We start from the raw sequence: 22,923 nt of genomic DNA on the forward strand, positions 1-22,923 counted from the left end.
TGGTACTCAGGCTCCCAGAGACACACCAGGTCAGTCTCACACACACTGCAGCTGCCTGGTACTCAGGCTCCCAGAGACACACCAGGTCAGTCTCTCACACACTGTCTGCTGCCTGGTACTCAGGCTCCCAGAGACACACCAGGTCAGTCTCACACACACTTGCTGCTGCCTGGTACTCAGGCTCCCAGAGACACACCAGGTCAGTCTCACACACACTGCAGCGGCCTGGTACTCAGGCTCCCAGAGACACACCAGGTCAGTCTCTCACACACTGTCTGCTGCCTGGTACTCAGGCTCCCAGAGACACACCAGGTCAGTCTCACACACACTGGCTGCTGCCTGGTACTCAGGCTCCCAGAGACACACCAGGTCAGTCTCACACACACTGCAGCTGCCTGGTACTCAGGCTCCCAGAGACACACCAGGTCAGTCTCGCACACACTGGCTGCTGCCTGGCACTCAGGCTCCCAGAGACACACCAGGTCAGTCTCACACACACTGCAGCTGCCTGGTACTCAGGCTTCCAGAGACACACCAGGTCAGTCTCTCACACATTGGCTGCTGCCTGGTACTCAGGCTCCCAGAGACACACCAGGTCAGTCTCACACACACTGCAGCTGCCTGGTACTCAGGCTCCCAGAGACACACCAGGTCAGTCTCTCACACACTGTCTGCTGCCTGGTACTCAGGCTCCCAGAGACACACCAGGTCAGTCTCACACACACTGGCTGCTGCCTGGTACTCAGGCTCCCAGAGACACACCAGGTCAGTCTCACACACACTGCAGCTGCCTGGTACTCAGGCTCCCAGAGACACACCAGGTCAGTCTCACACACACTGGCTGCTGCCTGGTACTCAGGCTCCCAGAGACACACCAGGTCAGTCTCACACACACTGCAGCTGCCTGGTACTCAGGCTCCCAGAGACACACCAGGTCAGTCTCACACACACTGCAGCTGCCTGGTACTCAGGCTCCCAGAGACACACCAGGTCAGTCTCACACACACTGCAGCTGCCTGGTACTCAGGCTCCCAGAGACACACCAGGTCAGTCTCACACACACTGGCTGCTGCCTGGTACTCAGGCTCCCAGAGACACACCAGGTCAGTCTCACACACACTGCAGCTGCCTGGTACTCAGGCTCCCAGAGACACACCAGGTCAGTCTCACACACACTGCAGCTGCCTGGTACTCAGGCTCCCAGAGACACACCAGGTCAGTCTCACACACACTGCAGCTGCCTGGTACTCAGGCTCCCAGAGACACACCAGGTCAGTCTCTCACACACTGGCTGCTGCCTGGTACTCAGGCTCCCAGAGACACACCAGGTCAGTCTCTCACACACTGGCTGCTGCCTGGTACTCAGGCTCCCAGAGACACACCAGGTCAGTCTCACACACACTGCAGCTGCCTGGTACTCAGGCTCCCAGAGACACACCAGGTCAGTCTCTCACACACTGGCTGCTGCCTGGTACTCAGGCTCCCAGAGACACACCAGGTCAGTCTCACACACACTGCAGCTGCCTGGTACTCAGGCTCCCAGAGACACACCAGGTCAGTCTCTCACACACTGGCTGCTGCCTGGTACTCAGGCTCCCAGAGACACACCAGGTCAGTCTCACACACACTGCAGCTGCCTGGTACTCAGGCTCCCAGAGACACACCAGGTCAGTCTCACACACACTGCAGCTGCCTGGTACTCAGGCTCCCAGAGACACACCAGGTCAGTCTCTCACACACTGTCTGCTGCCTGGTACTCAGGCTCCCAGAGACACACCAGGTCAGTCTCACACACACTGGCTTCTGCCTGGTACTCAGGCTCCCAGAGACACACCAGGTCAGTCTCACACACACTGCAGCTGCCTGGTACTCAGGCTCCCAGAGACACACCAGGTCAGTCTCACACACACTGGCTGCTGCCTGGTACTCAGGCTCCCAGAGACACACCAGGTCAGTCTCACACACACTGCAGCTGCCTGGTACTCAGGCTCCCAGAGACACACCAGGTCAGTCTCTCACACACTGTCTGCTGCCTGGTACTCAGGCTCCCAGAGACACACCAGGTCAGTCTCACACACACTGGCTTCTGCCTGGTACTCAGGCTCCCAGAGACACACCAGGTCAGTCTCACACACACTGTCTGCTGCCTGGTACTCAGGCTCCCAGAGACACACCAGGTCAGTCTCACACACACTGGCTGCTGCCTGGTACTCAGGCTCCCAGAGACACACCAGGTCAGTCTCACACACACTGCAGCTGCCTGGTACTCAGGCTCCCAGAGACACACCAGGTCAGTCTCTCACACACTGTCTGCTGCCTGGTACTCAGGCTCCCAGAGACACACCAGGTCAGTCTCACACACACTGCAGCTGCCTGGTACTCAGGCTCCCAGAGACACACCAGGTCAGTCTCGCACACACTGGCTGCTGCCTGGCACTCAGGCTCCCAGAGACACACCAGGTCAGTCTCACACACACTGCAGCTGCCTGGTACTCAGGCTTCCAGAGACACACCAGGTCAGTCTCTCACACATTGGCTGCTGCCTGGTACTCAGGCTCCCAGAGACACACCAGGTCAGTCTCACACACACTGCAGCTGCCTGGTACTCAGGCTCCCAGAGACACACCAGGTCAGTCTCACACACACTGCAGCTGCCTGGCACTCAGGCTCCCAGAGACACACCAGGTCAGTCTCACACACACTGCAGCTGCCTGGTACTCAGGCTTCCAGAGACACACCAGGTCAGTCTCTCACACATTGGCTGCTGCCTGGTACTCAGGCTCCCAGAGACACACCAGGTCAGTCTCACACACACTGCAGCTGCCTGGTACTCAGGCTCCCAGAGACACACCAGGTCAGTCTCTCACACACTGTCTGCTGCCTGGTACTCAGGCTCCCAGAGACACACCAGGTCAGTCTCACACACACTGGCTGCTGCCTGGTACTCAGGCTCCCAGAGACACACCAGGTCAGTCTCACACACACTGCAGCTGCCTGGTACTCAGGCTCCCAGAGACACACCAGGTCAGTCTCACACACACTGGCTGCTGCCTGGTACTCAGGCTCCCAGAGACACACCAGGTCAGTCTCACACACACTGCAGCTGCCTGGTACTCAGGCTCCCAGAGACACACCAGGTCAGTCTCACACACACTGCAGCTGCCTGGTACTCAGGCTCCCAGAGACACACCAGGTCAGTCTCACACACACTGCAGCTGCCTGGTACTCAGGCTCCCAGAGACACACCAGGTCAGTCTCACACACACTGCAGCTGCCTGGTACTCAGGCTCCCAGAGACACACCAGGTCAGTCTCTCACACACTGGCTGCTGCCTGGTACTCAGGCTCCCAGAGACACACCAGGTCAGTCTCTCACACACTGGCTGCTGCCTGGTACTCAGGCTCCCAGAGACACACCAGGTCAGTCTCACACACACTGCAGCTGCCTGGTACTCAGGCTCCCAGAGACACACCAGGTCAGTCTCTCACACACTGGCTGCTGCCTGGTACTCAGGCTCCCAGAGACACACCAGGTCAGTCTCACACACACTGGCTTCTGCCTGGTACTCAGGCTCCCAGAGACACACCAGGTCAGTCTCACACACACTGCAGCTGCCTGGTACTCAGGCTCCCAGAGACACACCAGGTCAGTCTCACACACACTGGCTGCTGCCTGGCACTCAGGCTCCCAGAGACACACCAGGTCAGTCTCACACACACTGCAGCTGCCTGGTACTCAGGCTTCCAGAGACACACCAGGTCAGTCTCTCACACATTGGCTGCTGCCTGGTACTCAGGCTCCCAGAGACACACCAGGTCAGTCTCACACACACTGCAGCTGCCTGGTACTCAGGCTCCCAGAGACACACCAGGTCAGTCTCTCACACACTGTCTGCTGCCTGGTACTCAGGCTCCCAGAGACACACCAGGTCAGTCTCACACACACTGGCTGCTGCCTGGTACTCAGGCTCCCAGAGACACACCAGGTCAGTCTCACACACACTGCAGCTGCCTGGTACTCAGGCTCCCAGAGACACACCAGGTCTGTCTCTCACACACTGTCTGCTGCCTGGTACTCAGGCTCCCAGAGACACACCAGGTCAGTCTCACACACACTGGCTGCTGCCTGGTACTCAGGCTCCCAGAGACACACCAGGTCAGTCTCACACACACTGGCTGCTGCCTGGTACTCAGGCTCCCAGAGACACACCAGGTCAGTCTCACACACACTGCAGCTGCCTGGTACTCAGGCTCCCAGAGACACACCAGGTCAGTCTCTCACACATTGGCTGCTGCCTGGTACTCAGGCTCCCAGAGACACACCAGGTCAGTCTCACACACACTGCAGCTGTCTTCTGTAGAGCTAAATGAATAATGTGATTGTGAAATGCAAATATTATTTCAGGTTTCTATGGCAGGCATTCTATTTTGTTCCCCTTTATCCCCGCAGGCCTAAGAGCATATTGGTGTACAATTGCACGACTGGCAGCATCAACCCGTTCCACTGGGGTGAAGTTGGTATGAAACGTTGCTCATATCTTATCCAAATACACTCTGACTTGTTTTTGGATGCTCCAACAAAGCAGAATGATAAATAATGATTATCAGTCATGCTCTTCTCTGTTGTGAATGTGAGAAGGTTTTTGGTTTACTTATACCCTCATTGGAGTGTTAGTCACCTCCCTGTAAATGACCTCTCCTGGATTTGTGTCCAGTGTCCAGTTTAGTCATTTAGCACACACTCTTATCCAGAGCAACTTACAGTAGTAGTGAGTGCATACATTTTTATACTTTCTTATACTGGTCCCACATAGTAATCGAACCCACAACCCTGGCGTTTCAAGCGCCATGTTCTACCAACTGAGCCACATGTACTGTGTACATAGTCTCTGAATGCTAGCCATCTGAGAAATATCAACATTGTGGCAGGCTTAAAGGCGATAGGTAAACTATATAACATGACTGGTATTCTTGAATAAAAATGAAAAACTGTTCCAGTCTTAGTACAATATTTGTTTTGTGCATTAAAGATGGATGACATTTTCATAGTGGCAGTTGTATAGTTCCCTTTAAGCTGTTAACCTGTTGCGTTTGTTGTAGTAAATGTCAATATATTTGTTACTCATTTGCCATAGATTTTTTGTGCTTTTAAAATATTTCAGGTGAAATCACTTTGTTGTTAACATTGCATTTCTGCATTCATTACGCTTACTTTGAAGTCTATATTTGCTCCGTTGTTTTGTAATACCCCTTAGTCTCCTTCAATAACTTGTACGGTTAAAAATAATCATTGTTAAATGCACTTCAAAGGTATTTTGTCTAAACCAAACATCTGTTGCCGCTTGTCGTACGCTTGCTGCTTAACTCTTTCTTTCCACTTTGGTAGAAATTAGTGGTTGTGCCAACATTACCCCTGTTGAACCCCTACCTTTTGTCTCTTAGAGTACCATGTTATATCCACTTTCAAGAGGAACCCCCTCGAGCAGGCCTTCAGACGGCCCAATGTAAATCTCACAACCAATCACCTTATCAATCAGTACTGGATCGCTGTAAGCCACAAGGCACCAGCCTTCCTTTATGATCTCTGCCTCAGGATGACGGGAAGAGAGCCCAGGTAAATGACACCCCGCTCGGTCACACTCCATCTCCCTCCGCATTCTCGCTCAGTGTAGCCCAATGTACTGAACCTGTTCCAGCGATGTCATGCTTCTGTCCAATGTCTTGGGGGGGGGTGTAAGGGTGCATAAGCCATCCATATACCTTTTTAGAGCTGGGTTCTGCACTCTTAGCCCTCTGTGTTACCTCAATGTGTCTTGGCATTGAATTCCCTCCTCCTGTGATGTCGTATTCTCTCTGCAGAGTACTGTATAAGCATGACCTTCAAGACCAACCCCTTAGAGCAGGCTTTCAGGCACCCAAATGTTAAGCTGCGGTCCAACCTCTTAACCAATCAGTACAGGACCACAGTGAGTCACACTCTTCCCGCCCTGTTGTATGACGGGTAGCTCAGGGCCACGGGTCAGAATCCTCGGTAAGGTCTACTACAGTGCCCTCTCAACCCCTCTCTCCCCTCCACCACTGGGTGCTGGTCGTGGGGCAGAAGCAACGCCCAAACGTTTGCTCAACTTTGTCATCGGACTTGGCTGCTGACAGGCTACCGTGTCATCATGACAAGCATGGGTTCCTGTCTAAAGTATGCATTAGGAATCTTTTATTTTTGTAATTTATTTTTGTCCATTTTTGTTTGACCCTTTTTGCCTGGTACTGCATTTGTGATTTTTTAATTCAGTTGAATCATATGGCTCTGCTCAGATGTAGAGTTTATCCAGTCGCTTTTGCTTTGTGGAATTAACCCCCCACCCCTTTTGTTGTGACCTTTGTGTTTTTCTGAGCCGTGCCATTAAGTCTTCTGAAGTAACCTGGGAGTGATCTGCTCATCCTCCTCCATTCTCCAAGCTTATTTCTACATTTGAGAGGCACCAGGGAACTAGTTTTGATTAATACCAGGTACCAAACACCTGCCCTTTATTCATTGGCCCATCAACACTTCTATTCTTGGTAGCCCTATTCCTGGGCTTAATGAAGCAGATTGTGGGACAAATGAAATGCGCTGGCAGTAATGTACGATCTCACAAGCCATTGGAAACACTGTCAATTTATCACCTATTGTTTCATTTAGCACCAAGGCCATGGTTCAGTCTAACCAAGTGTTTGGTACCTGACGCTTACAGTATTGATCCCCACAAGTTGATCGTAAACCAGAAACATTTCAGCAATGATAAACATTTGGCAACACTTCTCAATTAGAAATGTATTTGACAATTTGTCTGTCTGAAATTCATTTGGTTTAGTATACTACACATTCTAAGGGTGGTGTTACCTTACTGGAAAAGGTAATACGTCAATTTTTTACTTTTTAAATGGTTCCCCATGTATGTTGTCACCTTTCTCTTTGTTCACAATGTATCACGGAGGAGCTCTGACTACAAGCATGTTGGCTTTTGATGCAATTTGGCATGGCCATGAATCCTCTGAAGCAAGTTTGTTCATGGAACTTCAAACTTTAATTAGTAGATGCTTTCTTAATGACAACAATGTAATTAGTGCAATCAAGTTAAGCTTCTGTCAGTCAGACATGCTCAGATATCTTCCAGGACTGGACAAGCCCTCCATTCTTACTGTTCTGTGTTTAACATGTGTCAAGCCAACAATACTCATCCCAATTTGAGACTGGTAGGCATTAGTTGAAATTTGCCTATAATACTAGTATGCTAAGACTCTTATCAGTAATATATTATAGATTGTGCTGGATTCATGCCGTTCTTTATTTAAAGATGCACTATGCAGAAATCGCTCCGCCATTACCTGGTTGCTAACAATAGTTTGCCTAATTTCAGTTTGTAACTAAACAAGCAAGTATAGTGTAGAGAATCATTGTACCATTTAAACCACATCATTGTACCATTTAAACCATATTTTCCATAACCAAGAATATTGTATTTTCAGCTGTTTGAAGCTGGTGTACAAAACCGAAAGTAAGGTGAAAAAATTAAACTTAAGCATAGAAATAGTGCACATAAAACAGAACTAAAGCTTCTTAGACTTGCTTTCAATGAAAATGATGGCTCTATAACCCACATTTCTATGTGAATTTACCCAAAAAGATGCATATTGCAGCTTTGAAGCTGCGAAAATGTTCAGGGGTCAGATGTTTGAAGATCTGAAGCAATGACATACCCTTCAGTTTTATTCTGTTATCGATTTGTACAAATTGGCTCAAGGTCACCGTTTCCTTGTACAAAAAGATCAATAAGTCATTTTCATCCCTTGTTCCATTTCGGACATTGTCTGCTTAACAGTTAGATGGAGTTAGTTTCAATTTCAGTCAAGGGGAGGATTTAGTATTTTTTAAATAATAATCTCGTCCAGGGGAGGGTCATGTAAGTTGTGAAATTTCAATATTTCTCAGTGTTTTAGAATTGGTAGTTTGAGGCTATATCGATGTGTGCCCGATGCCGATCTCTGATTCTCCACTTGGTGCGCAATTTCATTTGCGCCAATAGGCTATTTAGTGTTGCCTCAATCAACTGATCCATAGCCTATAGGTTACGAAATGCATGCTCGGAGAAGCACAGAGCAAAGTTATATTTCTAAGATAGCTGCTGGGAAGGTGTAAATAAAACTAGGCTGTATTACACACTGCAATGGATATTCCAACCCTGAGCCCCAGTCTGCTCTGCTCTTGCTGATCAAAAACCTTTTTCTGTACTGCTTAATCAATGGCTGTGCTGTGTAGGGCTACGGTGGCAGTTCAGGAGGAGAGTCAAAAGTTACTTCCGAAAATCATTTATGATAAGGCCTAGCCTATGTTCTACTCAGTTTGTGAAGGAGAGCGCGAAGATGAGAAGGGAAACCGGAGGTCAAATTGGATAGTTTTACATCAAATCAATTATAGTAGCAAGCTATGTTTATTGCCCATTTATGTATTAATAAAGAGTTACTGAACTCGTAATAAGACAGATTCAGGTAACTTACATTTTTGGTGCTGAAACTTGAAGTCGATGTTTTATGCTATAAACCAGCTTTAAAATACATAGGAAAGATATTACCCTCTGCATACAGGGATATCATTGTTTCCTTTGACGTTCAGAGGCTGACTTTGCTTGGGAAGTAGTCTAATTCTGTCACTATCAATTGATTAAGCTATTCACTTTCTATACAATAGAAAATGTTTAAAACCAGACAGCTTTTAGGGAAACACTTGTGACCTCTCGTTGGGTTAAGCTACGGAAGAACAGCAGTTAAAGCTTACATTTTTTTGCGTCGGTAGACATATCCTGTCTGGGGTGGCAAGGTAGGCCTAACTTTCGAAAGTACCACGCTCAGATTCCTAATGACGTCTCGATTTTAATTATTTGTAAACGGGGACAGTTTCTTTGCAAACAAGACACTGATATGGCATTGTATAAATATGATAACGTGAACACACAGGTCTTTTTCTGTCCATTCTTAGCATGCAACTTCAGTCATTTGTGTGCTATTTAAAATATTCTGACATGTAGAATTACATAGAATTGCATGTAATGTTTATAAAACACAAGTATGATGATAGATTCATGCAATGCTTTTACTATAAAGGAGATATTTCCACCCTTACTCTTGGTCAAATATATTTTACTGAAGGGAGAGCCATCCATTTTCATTTGAGGGGTTCGATTTTATAAATAGTTATAAATAACGTTTACTCCCTTAGCAAAGAGCAATTTCTCAAGCAAGAATTTAGCTAGAACTGCTTGGGGGTGGTCAGAGTGGGGAGGAGAAAACTAGCTGTTATTACAGAGAGGTTTGGAACTCTTTCTTATTGGTCTATTAACTCATTTACATCACCAGGCAGGCCAAAACTCCATCCCACCAGAACAAGCAGACATTTCAGGCGCTCTTTACAAAAATGCTCTTACACAAACTGGGCGTTATCATAATGTTTTACATTTCACAGTATTATTCCAATCTCATACAGTGCCTTCAGAAATTATTCACATCCCTTTACTTTTTCCACATTTTGTTGGTACAGCCTAAATTAAAAATGTATTACAAACATTTTTTTACAAATAACTGAAATGTCAATAAGTATTCAACCCCTTAATGACAAGCCAAAATAAGCTCTGGAGTAATAATTTGCTTAAGTTGCATGGACTCAATAATAGTGGATAACATTACATTTTTTATGATTACCTTACATTACTCTGTACCCCACACACACAATTATCCTCAGTCGAGTAGTGCGTTTGAAACACAGATTCAACCACAAAGAACAGGGAGGTTTTCCAATGCCTGGATAAGAAGGACACCTATTGGTAGATAAATAAAACAAATAAAATAAAAGCAGACACTGAATAACCCTTTGAGCAGGGTGAAGTTATTAATTGTGCTTTTGATGGTGTATCAACACACCCAGTCACTACAAAGATACAGGCATCCTTAACTCAGTTGCCGGAGAAAAAGGAAACTGCACACAGATTTTACCATGAGGCCCATGGTGACTTTTAAAACTAAAACATGCATGCTGTTTGCAATAAGGCACTAAAGTAATAATGAATAAAAACTTTTTGTCCTGAATTATGTTTGGGGCAAACACAACACATCACTGAGTGCCACTCTTCCAATTTCATAGCATGGTATGGGTATGCTCATCATCGGCAAGGACTAGGGAGATTTTTGGGGGGATAAAAATAAACTGAATAGAGCTAAGCACAGGCAAAATCCTATAGAAAAACCTGCTTGTCTGCATTCCAACAGACACTGGGAGACACATTATCCTTTCAGCAGGACAATAACGTAAAATATAAAATAGGCTAAATATACAATGGAGTTGCTTCCCAAGACGACATTGAATGTTCCCGAGTGTCCTAGTTAAGAGTTTTGACTTAAATCGGCTTAAAGATCTAGGGCAAGACCTGAAAATGGCTGTCTAGCAAAATACCATTTAAATCCATTTGAATCCCAATTTGTAACATAACAAAATGTGGAAAAAGTAAAGGGGTGCTTTGTGTCCAGTTTCAGTCAAAATGTTGTACACACCTACTCATTCAGAGGTTTTTCTTTATTTTTACAATGTTCTACATTGTAGAATAATAGTGAAGACATCTAAACTATGAAATACCACATGGAATCATGTCGTAACCAACCGTTTTGAAGGAGTTCCCACATATGCTGAGCACTTGTTGGCTGCTTTTCCTTTACTCTGTGAACCAACTCATCCCAAACCATCTCAATTGGGTTGAGGACGGGTGATTGTGGAGGGCAGGTCATCTGATGCAGCACTCCATCACTCTCTTTCTTGGTCAAATATCCCTTACACAGCCTGAAGAAGGTATGTGTTGGGTCATTGTCCGGTTGAAAAACAAATGATAGTCCCCACTAAGCACAAACCAGATGGGATGGTGTTGTGGCCATGCTGGTTAAATGTGCCTTGAATTCTAAATAAATCACTGACAGTATAATCAGCAAAGCACGGTAGGAACCACACATGCGGAGATCATCCGTTCACCTACTCAGCGTCTCACAAAGGACAGATTTCCAAATCAAATCAAATCAAATTTATTTATATAGCCCTTCGTACATCAGCTGATATCTCAAAGTGCTGTACAGAAACCCAGCCTAAAACCCCAAACAGCAAACAATGCAGGTCTAATGTCCATTGCTCGTTTTTCTTTGCCCAAGCAAGACTCTTCTTATTATTGGTGTCCTTTAGTAGTGGTTTCCTTGCAGCAATTCGACCATGAAGGCCTGATTCACGCGGTCTCCTCTGAACAGTTGATGTTGTGATGTGTCTGTTACTTGAAATCTGTGACACATTTATTTGAGCTGCAATTTCTGAGGCTGGTAACTCTACTGAACTTTTCCTCTGCAGCAGAGGTAATTCTGGGTCTTCCTTTCCTGTGGTGGTCCTCATGAGCCAGTTTCATCATAGCTCTCGATGGCTTTTGTGACTGAACTTGAAGAAACTTTCAAAGTTATTGAAATCTTCTGGATTGACTGACCTTCATGTCGTAAAGTAATAATGGACTGTTGTTTCTCTTTGCTTATTTGAGCTGTTCTTTCCATAAAATGGACTTGGTCTTTTACCAAATAGCGCTATCTTCTGTATGCCCCCGTACCTTGTCACAACACAACTGATTGGCTCAAACGCATTAAGAAGGAAAGAAATTTCACAAATTAACTTTCAACAAGGCACACCTGTTAATTTAAATGCATTCCAAGTGACTACCTCATGAAGCAGGTTGAGAGAATGCCAAGAGTGTGCAAAGCTGTCATCAAGGCAAAGGGTGGCCACTTTGAAGAATCTAAAATAGATTTGTTTAACACTTTTTTTGGTTATTACATGATTCCATATGTGTTATTTCATAGTTTAGATGTCTTCACTATTATTATACAATGTATAAAATAGTAAAAATAAAGAAAACCCCCTGAATTTGTAGGTGTGTCCAAACTTTTGACTAGTACTGTGTATATAAAACAAATGAAAACCACTCTTGAAAAGATGGCTCAGTGCCAGCTATACCTACCTAATACCTGCCTCTTCCCTGTTACCACGGCAGGATGATGAAGACCATTACGAGGCTGCACAGGGCCATGATGGTGCTGGAGTACTTCACGAGCCATTCGTGGGTGTGGAAAAATGACAACGTCACCATGCTCATGAACCAGATGGGTGCTGATGACAAGAGGGTATGCTTTATGCCCACCCACCAGTCACACACTTGTAGGACCCACGTATACACACACTTCTAGGACACACATACTTGTAGGACACACACGTACTTGTGTAGGACACACACGCTGGTAGAGTGGCAGACAGACGAATGGAGTATGTTTGTTTGAGATTGTAGCCGAAGCACAATTAAATTATTCAGCTTGGTTTTGAATGGAGTAATTGTGTTGGATTTTCGAGGCCTGGCTGAAATGCACAGTGAATATACGTTGGTCCAGAAACCTAGTGATAATGTTTCATATTGTACTTTTGTAGACATTTTTCCTCTACTACATAGTTGCTCAATGCCTATCCTTACCATATGAAATACTCTTGATGTTTTGTTTTGGTCCAGATATTCAACTTTGACGTGCGACAGCTGAACTGGGCAGAGTACATGGAGAACTACTGCATGGGGACTAAGAAGTATGTCCTGAACGAGGCTGAGTCCGGCCTGCCAGCAGCACGCAAACACCTCAACAAGTAAGAGAAATGTCTCTATCTACACATGTTAACTTGACTATGCCACATTTTTTATATGCTAGGGGAGGTCCTCGGAACTAAACTAAACACAGGTCCTTTCAAATGAACGATGTAAAACAGAATTAAACCGTGCCAATGTTTATTAACACAACCAACAATACATAGAAATCATACATAACCCCAGATACACCTTGGCTAGGACTAGGGCTTAGAGGACACATAAAATGAATTAGTAGCAGGGCAATAAATAATACTAAGTATCTAAGACTCAAGCCTTGCATGTAAAACACCTCTAGGAGAAATCTCATGCAATCTTGAGATCATGTACACTGAGGCCAGTTCATTAGGTACACCACCCCATTCATCATTTATTTTCGCTCTTACAGACATGAGTCACGTGGCCATGGCTTGCTATATAAAGCAGGCATCGATGCATTCAGTTACTGTTTGATTGAATGTTAGGGTGGGCAAAACGAGTGACCTAAGCAACTTTGAGCGTGGTATGATCATCTGTGCCAGGTGCGCCAGTTCCGGTATCTCAAACTACCAGCCCCCTGGGCTTTTCACGCACGACAGTGTCTAGGGTTTACCGAGAATGGTGCGACAAACAAAAAATAGTACTCCTGGCAGGTAACAAGCTAGCTACAGTTACCCATAGCTGGCTAGCTAGTTTTATAGTTTGGTTATTTATTCCCAAAAATATGTTTATGACGCTATCTACATTTTTATAAACTCCTCACAATGAGACTAAGCTAATTTGCCAACGCTAAAATCAATGTCATCTATAGCGTCATACTTTTGTCTGACATGCCAAAAAATTCAGCCATGTTGATTCAATTTGACACTTCGCATCTACTGGAGTATGACACGTGACTACAGTTTGCGTTGAATTGTGGGTCATATTAACCCCACAAGTGATAAAAGTTCTTCACTTGCTCCCTCGTGCCAAAATCAAGGGGCCAAGGGGGCAACGTTAGTGAATTGGATGTCCACTTAAGATGGCAATCAAACTGCATCCGGTTTCGACTGGGGCATCTCAGAGAAAGTGGCTAGCGCGAGGGCTGAGGAGGGTAAAAATAATGTTTTGTCTGCAACCCAATCGAGTAACGTTTCCACTCCCGAAAGAATTCAGGCTGTTCTGGAGGCAAAGGGGGGTCCAACCCGGTACTAGATGGGTGTACCTAATAAATTGGCCACTAAGTGTATATTCACACACGTTGTAAGATGGCACACTCATGGTTAAACATGCTTTGTAAGATGGCTCCCTCAAGATGAAACACGCTTTGAAAGATGGAAACACATTTGTGATAATTAGCATGCAAAAGCACACGTGAATTCATAAGACTTGCCGCTGTTCTCTAATCTAAATAGCCCCTCCAAAAGACGGCCAGCCCTGGAGGAAGTGGGGAAGTGGTGACAAAATAGCCCCTCCAAAAGACAGCCAGCCCTGGAGGAAGTGGGGAAGTGGTGACAAAATAGCCCCTCCAAAAGACAGCCAGCCCTGGAGGAAGTGGGGAAGTGGTGACAAAATAGCCCCTCCAAAAGATAGCCAGCCCTGGAGGAAGTGGGGAAGTGGTGACAAAATAAGACAAATATACAAAGACTTTGCCCACCTGCCAAGACAACCCCGAATCTCTTGCCTGAATACCAGCTCATTCGCTAAGGGCGTACTAGACCAACAAAAATAACATTCTACCTACTTTGCCTAAACATCAGATTTTCAGTCTGACTGAAGTCGCCCTAAAAAAGACACAATAGTCCCTCTACAAGCCAGAATGTTGAATACAATATTTACACTTATTTTACTGGTTGTACATGCTGTGAGTCCTTTTGGCGGAAATAGATGAGATGGGGTATCCACAGGAAAGTGTTGTTTACCCAACTTTTTGCGGCTCCGGTAGGTTCTGTTGCTTGTATTTTCAATCTCTTGGCTCATTGCGCGTGATGCACAATATTTAAACAATAGCCAAATGTAACCAAACGTAATCAACCGAAGCAAGTTGACTTGCAATCAGCTGAAAGTGTTTGCCGTTCTGTCTGTGGTTCGGTTAGGCTCAGCCATATTGTGCAAGTGTTTATCATATTGAAAATAAAAACCGGAAATATAAACCGATATACAGACCAGCGTACTGAAGGTCGAGTTGATAACACTTCCCTGTGGATATTTTCTATCAGATTACCTCCGACGTAGGGACAAAATCATTGGCTGTTGTTTACGTGAGAAAGCGGTAAAACATTCTGAGAGAAAGAAAGAAGTTTGCTTCCCCAAAAATGTGCCAAACACAGCCAACTGGGTGAACAGGGATGTGCACCGTTCCCTGTGCCCCAGGGAAGAACGAAAGCTGCCTTGAGGAAGGTTCCGCGAAGGTATTTGACATTACTCACCTCCTATCAGCCACTAGGTGCCACAATAAAAACTATCCTCTTATTAAAAATGACTAATTGATCTTGAATAATGAATTGTCATGGCTTTGAAATTGTATTTTTTGGTTCTATGATGCACACATTTCTTTCAGTTTTTTGGGATCACCAGCAAATCCCAATGTTTCCCTGGTATCCTCTGCTTTAACATTCATCTTTGCTCACAATATTTACATTTACATTTAAGTCATTTAGCAGACGCTCTTATCCAGAGCGACTTACAAATTGGTGCATTCACCTTATGACATCCAGTGGAACAGCCACTTTACAATAGTGCATCTAAATCTTTTAAGGGGGGTGAGAAGGATTACTTTATCCTATCCTAGGTATTCCTTAAAGAGGTGGGGTTTCAGGTGTCTCCGGAAGGTGGTGATTGACTCCGCTGTCCTGGCGTCGTGAGGGAGTTTGTTCCACCATTGGGGGGCCAGAGCAGCGAACAGTTATTCAAAGGCTAAATGTCTATTACATGTGTCATCAGGAAAAGTTCTATTTAAAGGGATACTTTGTCATCTCTCTGGGGATGTAGATAAAGGGCTTCATTGCCAAAATCCCGAAGTATCCATTTAAATGTCCTATTCCTGCTAAATTGTATTGCAGCAGATACATTTTCCTAGCTAGTTGATGTATTTGCTAATCTCCTGAGAATGCAGGTGAATGCATCTACATGCAAGCTACCAAGAACACTTCAATGCATTTCTTAATTTACCGCAAACTGATCTCCATGGCAACTAGGCTCTGGTCATTAAAAAAAAGTTTATCTTCCTCTTGTATGTTTCAGGTTGAGGAACATCCGCTACACGTTCAACACGGTCCTGGTCGTGTTCATCTGGCGAGTGTTCATCGCTCGGTCCCAGATGGCCAGGAACATCTGGTACATTGTGGTCAGCCTCTGCTTTAAGTTCCTGTCCTATTTCCGAGCATCCAGCACCATGAAATACTGAGTCCACGTGGTGTACTCACCTTGACCCCATCCACTCTCCTCAATCCAGCAGCCCAGGCCGCCTTCTCTCCCTCTTGCCCAGCCCCCCTTCAGATAGCTATGTATCCGACAAGGCTCTGCAAATCCTATAATATTTTGAGTTACTTAAGTGTCTGACATACTATTAATCTACTGTATGTGAAATGTCCCCTTTTCTTTGCAGTGTGATCCCTGATGTGGGGGGTAGAACTGCATTTGACTAAGCATTAATCTAATCAGACCCCTGGTCTTATGATGCTAATCTTGTACATTGATAGTCAGCCAAATAGAGTTATTGATGCCTAGTTTGGTTGTCATGGAGATGGAGCATTGCTTTGCTGACAGCCCCCAGGGTGGTCAGGCGGTGGTTTTGATTAACAGTTTACATTTTCCTGCTTGAATAGGGGTAAAGGCACCCATATACTGTATGCTTGATGGTGGCAATGACTAATACACAATGACATGATCAAGCACGAGGTAGATGGTAATAGATAGGCTTTTTACAGTCCCTAACAGGTATGATTATCTTGCATCAGCTGACCTTGCAGAGCTATGTCTTTTTGAATTGTTTTAAAACAATTTTCCAACCATTTCTGACTGGACTGTCCGCTTATAATTCTGGCCCAAATACCTCATAGCTCATGTAGCTCAGATCAGGCAACTGCTCAAAGGACTTGATTTTGGATAGTTTGGGTAGGTAGTCTAAGGGCTCTTTACACTGCTTTCACTGATGACAGCTATCAGAAATGTGCATCTATGTCCATTTTAAAAGAATGAGTAACTGTTTTTCCCCATGTTGGTCATTTATTTAATTGTCTGAAATGGGAGTGTTGTGTTCTGCTTATACATCTCACATGTTTTGCCTGTTGTCATGTTTGGGATATTCCATGCATGGGGAGAGGCCTCTTCTCTTCCGAACACCTTTATCCCTGTCTCATGCTATAATAACTTTCAAAGGTGGTCTTTATCCAATGTTTGCCTGGGTTGTTGGGCACTTGTAACATTTTAAGCTTTTTTTACTTGTCCATTTTCCATGTTGTCTTGTACATATTGTCTTAACATGTTGGACTTACTGTGCACTTTCCTGTGGTTGTATGCTGCATGACATTCATTCGGAATGTCCAATTGTCATATAGTCACTTGTACATACAGTTGAAGTCGGAAGTTTACATACACCTTAGCCAAATACATTTAAACTAATTTAAGCCTAGGAAAAATTCCCTGTCTTTGGTCAGTTAGGATCACACCTTTAGAATGTGAAATGTCAGAATAATAGTAGAGAGGATGATTTATTTCAGCTTTTATTTCTTTCATCACATTCCCAGTGGGTCAGAAGTTTACATACACTCAATTAGCATTTGGTAGCATTGCCTTTAAATTGTTGAACTTGGGTCAAACGTTTCGGGGAGCCTTCCACAAGCTTCCCACAATAAGTTGGGTGAATTTTGTCCCATTCCTCCTGACAGAGCTGGTGTAACGGAGTCAGGTTTGTGGGCCTCCTTGCTCACACACGCTTTTTCAGTTCTGCCTACACATTTTATATAGGATTGAAGTCAGGGCTTTGTGATGGGCACTCCAATACCTTGACTTTGTTGTCCTTAAGCCATTTTGCCACAACTTTGGAAGTATGCTTGGGGTCATTGTCCATTTGGAAGACCCATTTGCGACCAAGCTTTGACTTCCTGACTGATGTCTTGAGATGTTGCTTCAATATATCCACTTCATTTTCCTCCCTCATGATGCAATCTATTTTGTGAAGTGCACCAGTCCCTCCTGCAGCAGAGCACCCCCACAACATGATGCTGCCAACCCTGTGCTTCACGGTTGGGATGGTGTTCTTCGGCTTGAAAGCCTCCCCCTTTTTCCTCCAAGCATAACGATGGTCATTAGGGCCAAACAGTTCTATTTTTGGTTCATCGGACCAGAGGACATTTCTCCAAAAAGCACAATCTTTGTCCCCATGTGCAGTTGCAAACCGTAGTCTGGCATTTTTATGGCGGTTTTGGAGCAGTGGCTTCTTCCTTCCTGAGCGGCCATTCCGGTTATGTCAATATAGGACTCGTTTTATTGTGGATATAGATACTTTTGTACCTGTTTCCTCCAGCATCTTCACTGTTCACATCTTTGCTGTTGTTCTGGGATTGATTTGCACTTTTCGCACCAAAGTACATTAATCTCTAGGAGACAGAACGTGTCTCCTTCCTGAGCGATATGACGGCTGCGTGGTCCCATGGTGTTTATACTTGCGTACTATTGTTTGTACAGATGAACGTGGTACCTTAAGGCATTTGGAAATTGCTCCCAAGGATGAACCAGACTTGTGGAGGTCTACGATTTTTTTTCTGAGGTCTTGGCTGAATTCTTTTGTTTTTCCAATGATGTCAAGCAAAGAGGCACTGAGTTTGAAGGTAGGCCTTGAAATACATTCACAGGTACACCTCCAATTGATTCAAATGATGTCAATTAGCCTATCATAAGCTTCTAAAGCCATGACATAATTTTCTGGAATTTTGCAAGTTGTTTAAAGGCACAGTCAACTTAGTGTATGTAAACTTCTGACCCACTGGAATTGTGATACAGTGAATTATAATTGAAATAATCTGTCTGTAAACAATTGTTGGGAAAATGACTTGTTTCATGCACAAGTAGATGTCCTAACTGACTTGCCAAAACTATAGTGTGTTAACAAGAAATGTGTGGCGTGGTTGAAAAACAAGTTTTAATGACTCCAACATAAGTGTATGTAAACTTCCAACTTCAACTGTATCATGGATGTTTGGCCAGATTATAAAATAGTCCTTTGATCTGTGCTCACATGATCCATTGGGAATAAGATTAGTAAGTGATCCACTTTCTGGGAGGTTTGTGTGAATTGTGCCTGAACTTGTCTATGACAAAATATTAATGTTTGTCAATAGTTACCACAGCCACAAAGTAATAAACCCAGTCTATTTCTACAATTCTGCCTCTTAAAATAGGATTTTAAACCTAACCTTGAACACACTGCCAACCTTATGCCTAACCTTAAATGAAGACCAAAGAGCACATTTCTGTTTTGATAAACTTTTACAATATTGCCAATTTTGACTTTGTGGCTATACTATCTAGTTGAAACTTAAAAAGAGCACTCCGATCTATGTGTTCTAATCCGTTTGTGTACAACTCTAGGTAGACTTCAAGATCTGGCTTAAAAAGTATTTTTATGCTATTAAACAACAATTAATATTACATGGCCATTTATTTACTGGAGCGAAAAGCTTGAGGAAACACAATTCACCTGATACAACTTCAGCTGCTGGTTACCATTTTACTTTACATTTGGGATTTACTGCATTCTGTTTAAACTGTTTTATCAATTATATTGTCAGTTCTTTTAAGTGTACCATTTTTCACAAAATGAAATAGTTAACACACCCTGACTTTTTGCACAATTACTAAAATACCTAAGATTCCTGAAAGTTAAGGGAATACTGTAGTTGCTTCTATTTTAATATGAATTAATAACTTGACAAGTCTGTTGTAATAACTGTTAAGCACCACATTTAGAAAGGGATCCTTACTTTCACTTGCTTTTTTAAAATCCAGTTTCTGTATTGGATTTGAAGATTTTAGTGTGTAATAGTGGGTTTTTTCTGGTATGTGGCTTGCTATGTAGTATTGTTAAACTTGTCTTGCAATGGAACTGCCAATTCAGAGTTTCTTAGGAACTTGTCTTGCCAGTGAAGTAAGGGAGTGGAGCAGACCCCTTCTACTACTTCTGTTTGTGTTGCTAGGGATTCATATTACTGGATCATTCTAATGCTCTTCTATTCGAAGAACATTGCACATCAAACTTTTACATTCTTTCTGGTTTTACAGCATCATATTCCAATACCCATCTGGACATAAATTAGATTTATTGTAATATATTGCTCTTGCCTTTTGACTGCCTGCAAATGTTTTGTTGTCCTGCTTCCTCAAATAATTGTAGAATGTAGTCCCCTAGAAAGATCTGTACCCTATAACCAATTTGTTGTCTTTACCATGACCCTCAGTTAATGTTCCCGAGTATGCGCTCTGCATATTTCATTGACGGTGTAAAAGCTCTTTCCACAGTCAAGGTAAATGTTTAAAACAATCAATGGGTGCCTTTTTGTTTGTAAACCAAAAAGAAGGAATAAACTCTGTTAAATCTTGTTTGCTGGAAGTTTTCTTCTTGAAATTCAATATTTTATGTTGTGCTGTTGAAAAATAACTCGCCATAGCTTTGGTCTTAAAAGCTTTTCCTTACTCCAGTGGTCACCCCTTTTGTAGAGAGGAGCTGGTAATACTGCTTTATCATTCCAGTAATACTACTACTATTACTGATGCTACTAATTTGGTGGGTGCTTATTTGTCCCATTTAATAAGTGTGTATTTATATGTGTGTGAATTGGAAATGTGTTTTTTGCATTTCCCAACTCCCCCTGAGACGCCCTCGGAGACTGGGGTCAATTGCCATTATCAACGGCAATCCTGGAGCAATTCATTGTTCACACATTGTTCACCTTCAAGGTCCAGAGTTGAGGGATCAAGAATGTCATTGTATGCTGTAGAGTTAAGATTTCCCTTCACTGAAACTCAGGAGCCTAGCCCAAAACATGAAAAACAGCCACATACCATGATTCCTCCTCCACCAAACTTTACAGTTGGCACTATGCATTAGGGCAGGTAGCGTTTTACCTGGCATCAGCCAAACCCAGATTTGTCCGTCGGACTGCCAGATGGTGTAGCGTGGTGATTGACTCCAGAGAACGGTTTCCACTGCTCCAATGGCGGTGAGCTTTACACCACTCCAGCCGACGCTTGGCACTGTGCATGGTGATCTTAGGCTTGTGTGCGGCTGCTCTGCCATGGAAACCCATTTCATGAAACTCCCGACGAACAGTTATTGTGCTGACATTGCTTCCAGAGGCAGTTTGGGACTCGGTAGTGTGTGTTGCACCCGAGGACTCCCATCCTGTGAGCTTGTGTGGCCTTCCTCTTAGTGGCTGAGCCGTTGTTGCTCCTAGACGTGTCCACTTCACAATAACAGCACTTACAGTTGACCGGGGCAGCTCTAGCGAGGCAGAAATTTGACGACTAACTTGTTGGAATAGTGGCATTCTGTGACGGTTGTCACGTTGAAATTCACTGAGCTCTTCAGTACGTGCCAATCGACTGCCAAGTTTTGTTTATGGAGATTGCATGGCTCTGCTTGATTTTATACACCTGTCAGCAACGGGTGTGGCTGAAATAGCCAAATCAACTAATTTGAAGGGGTGTCCACATACTTGTGGTCGTGTAGTGTATGTCAAATTTCTATTTTCTTGATTAAACAAAATAGAGGTGTTGGTAATAGTATGAAATCGATTCGTGAGAATGATTTATGCATGTTTGAGTGTACTCTTTTGCTTCAGGATTATGTGCCTGCCAGGCATTAATGAGGTTGTAATCCGAGTATATTCTGGAGAGCCTTGGTTGCATGTGGATTGTAGTTGGTGTTATTCGATTTGTCCCGCATGTCCAAAATGGCATTCATGTCTGTCCCAATAACCAGATGGAATTCAGTTAATTCTAACAGTATGCTGTTCAGAGAATCAAAAACATAGGTTGATATGAATTTGGAGCGTATACATTAAAGGCCAATTTCTTTCAATTATGGATACATTTAAGGAAAGTGATTCTTCCTTCTTGATCTTCTCCTTTACCCAATATGGTAATTTTGAGTATCTTATACAGCACCAGTCAAATGTTTTGACACACCTACTCATTCAAGGGTTTTTCTTTATTAAAAAAAAAACATTTTTCTACATTGTAGAGTAATAGTGAAGACATCAAAACTATGAAATAACCAAAAAAGTGTTAAACAAATTCTTTAAAGTAGCCACCCTTTGCCTTGATGACAGCTTTGCACACTTGTTGGCTGCTTTTCCTTCACTCTGGGGTCCAAACCATCTCAATTAGGTTGAGGTCAGGTGATTGTGGAGGCCAGGTCATCTGAGGCAGCGCTCATCACTCTCCTTCTTGGTCAAATAGCCCTTACACAGCCTAAGCAAACCAGATGGGATGGCGTATCGCTGCGGAATGCTGTGTTAGCCATGTTGGTTAAGTGTGCCTTGAATTCTAAATAAATCACCAACATTGTCACCAGCAAAGCACCATCCCACCTCCTCTGTTCTTCACAGTGGGAACCACACATGCGGAGATCATCCGTTCATTTTTGGAACCAAAAATCTTACATTTGGACTCATCAGACCAAAGGACAGATTTCCACCGGTCTAATATCCATTGCTCGTGTTTCTTGGCCCATGCAAGTCTCTTCTTCTTATTGGTGTCCTTTAGTAGTGGTTTCTTTGCAGCAGTTCGACCATGAAGGCCTGATTCATGCAGTCTCCTCTGAACAGTTGATGTTAAGATGTGTCTTACTTTATATTTGGGCTGCAATTTCTGAGGCTGGTAACTCTAATGAACTCTGGGTCTTCCTTTCCTGTGGCGGACCTGATGAGAGCCAGTTTCATCATAGCGCTTGAGGGTTTTTGCGACTGCGCTTGAAGAAACTTTCAAAGTTCTTGAAATTTCCCGTATTGACTGACCTACATGTCTTCCGTATTGACTGACATTCATGGACTCTCTCTTTGCTTATTTGAGCTGTTCTTGCCATAATATAGACTTGCTCTGTATACCACCTCTACCTTCTCACAACACAACTGATTGGCTCAAATACATTACGAAGGAAAGAACTTCCACAAATTAACTTTTAATAAGGCACACCTGTTCATTGAAATTAATTCCAGGTGACTACCTCATGACGC

At 44.1% G+C, this 22,923-nt stretch overlaps 1 protein-coding gene across 1 annotated transcript in view; it reads left to right on the forward strand.

The window, feature by feature from the left end:
• Positions 1–20,287, forward strand: part of LOC118395879 (fatty acyl-CoA reductase 1-like) — a 57,179-nt gene extending 36,892 nt beyond the window's left edge. Inside the window, exons 8-12 of the mRNA XM_035789905.2 lie at positions 4,450–4,517; positions 5,442–5,613; positions 12,098–12,227; positions 12,605–12,732; positions 15,932–20,287. Of these exons, the coding sequence (XP_035645798.1) occupies positions 4,450–4,517; positions 5,442–5,613; positions 12,098–12,227; positions 12,605–12,732; positions 15,932–16,094 (661 nt within the window). The 3' untranslated portion in view covers positions 16,095–20,287. The remainder of the gene's footprint in view (positions 1–4,449; positions 4,518–5,441; positions 5,614–12,097; positions 12,228–12,604; positions 12,733–15,931) is intronic.
• The last annotated feature ends 2,636 nt before the right edge of the window (positions 20,288–22,923 follow it).

This window comes from Oncorhynchus keta, chromosome 17 (assembly GCF_023373465.1).
Source record: "Oncorhynchus keta strain PuntledgeMale-10-30-2019 chromosome 17, Oket_V2, whole genome shotgun sequence".
Lineage (NCBI taxonomy): Eukaryota > Metazoa > Chordata > Actinopteri > Salmoniformes > Salmonidae > Oncorhynchus > Oncorhynchus keta.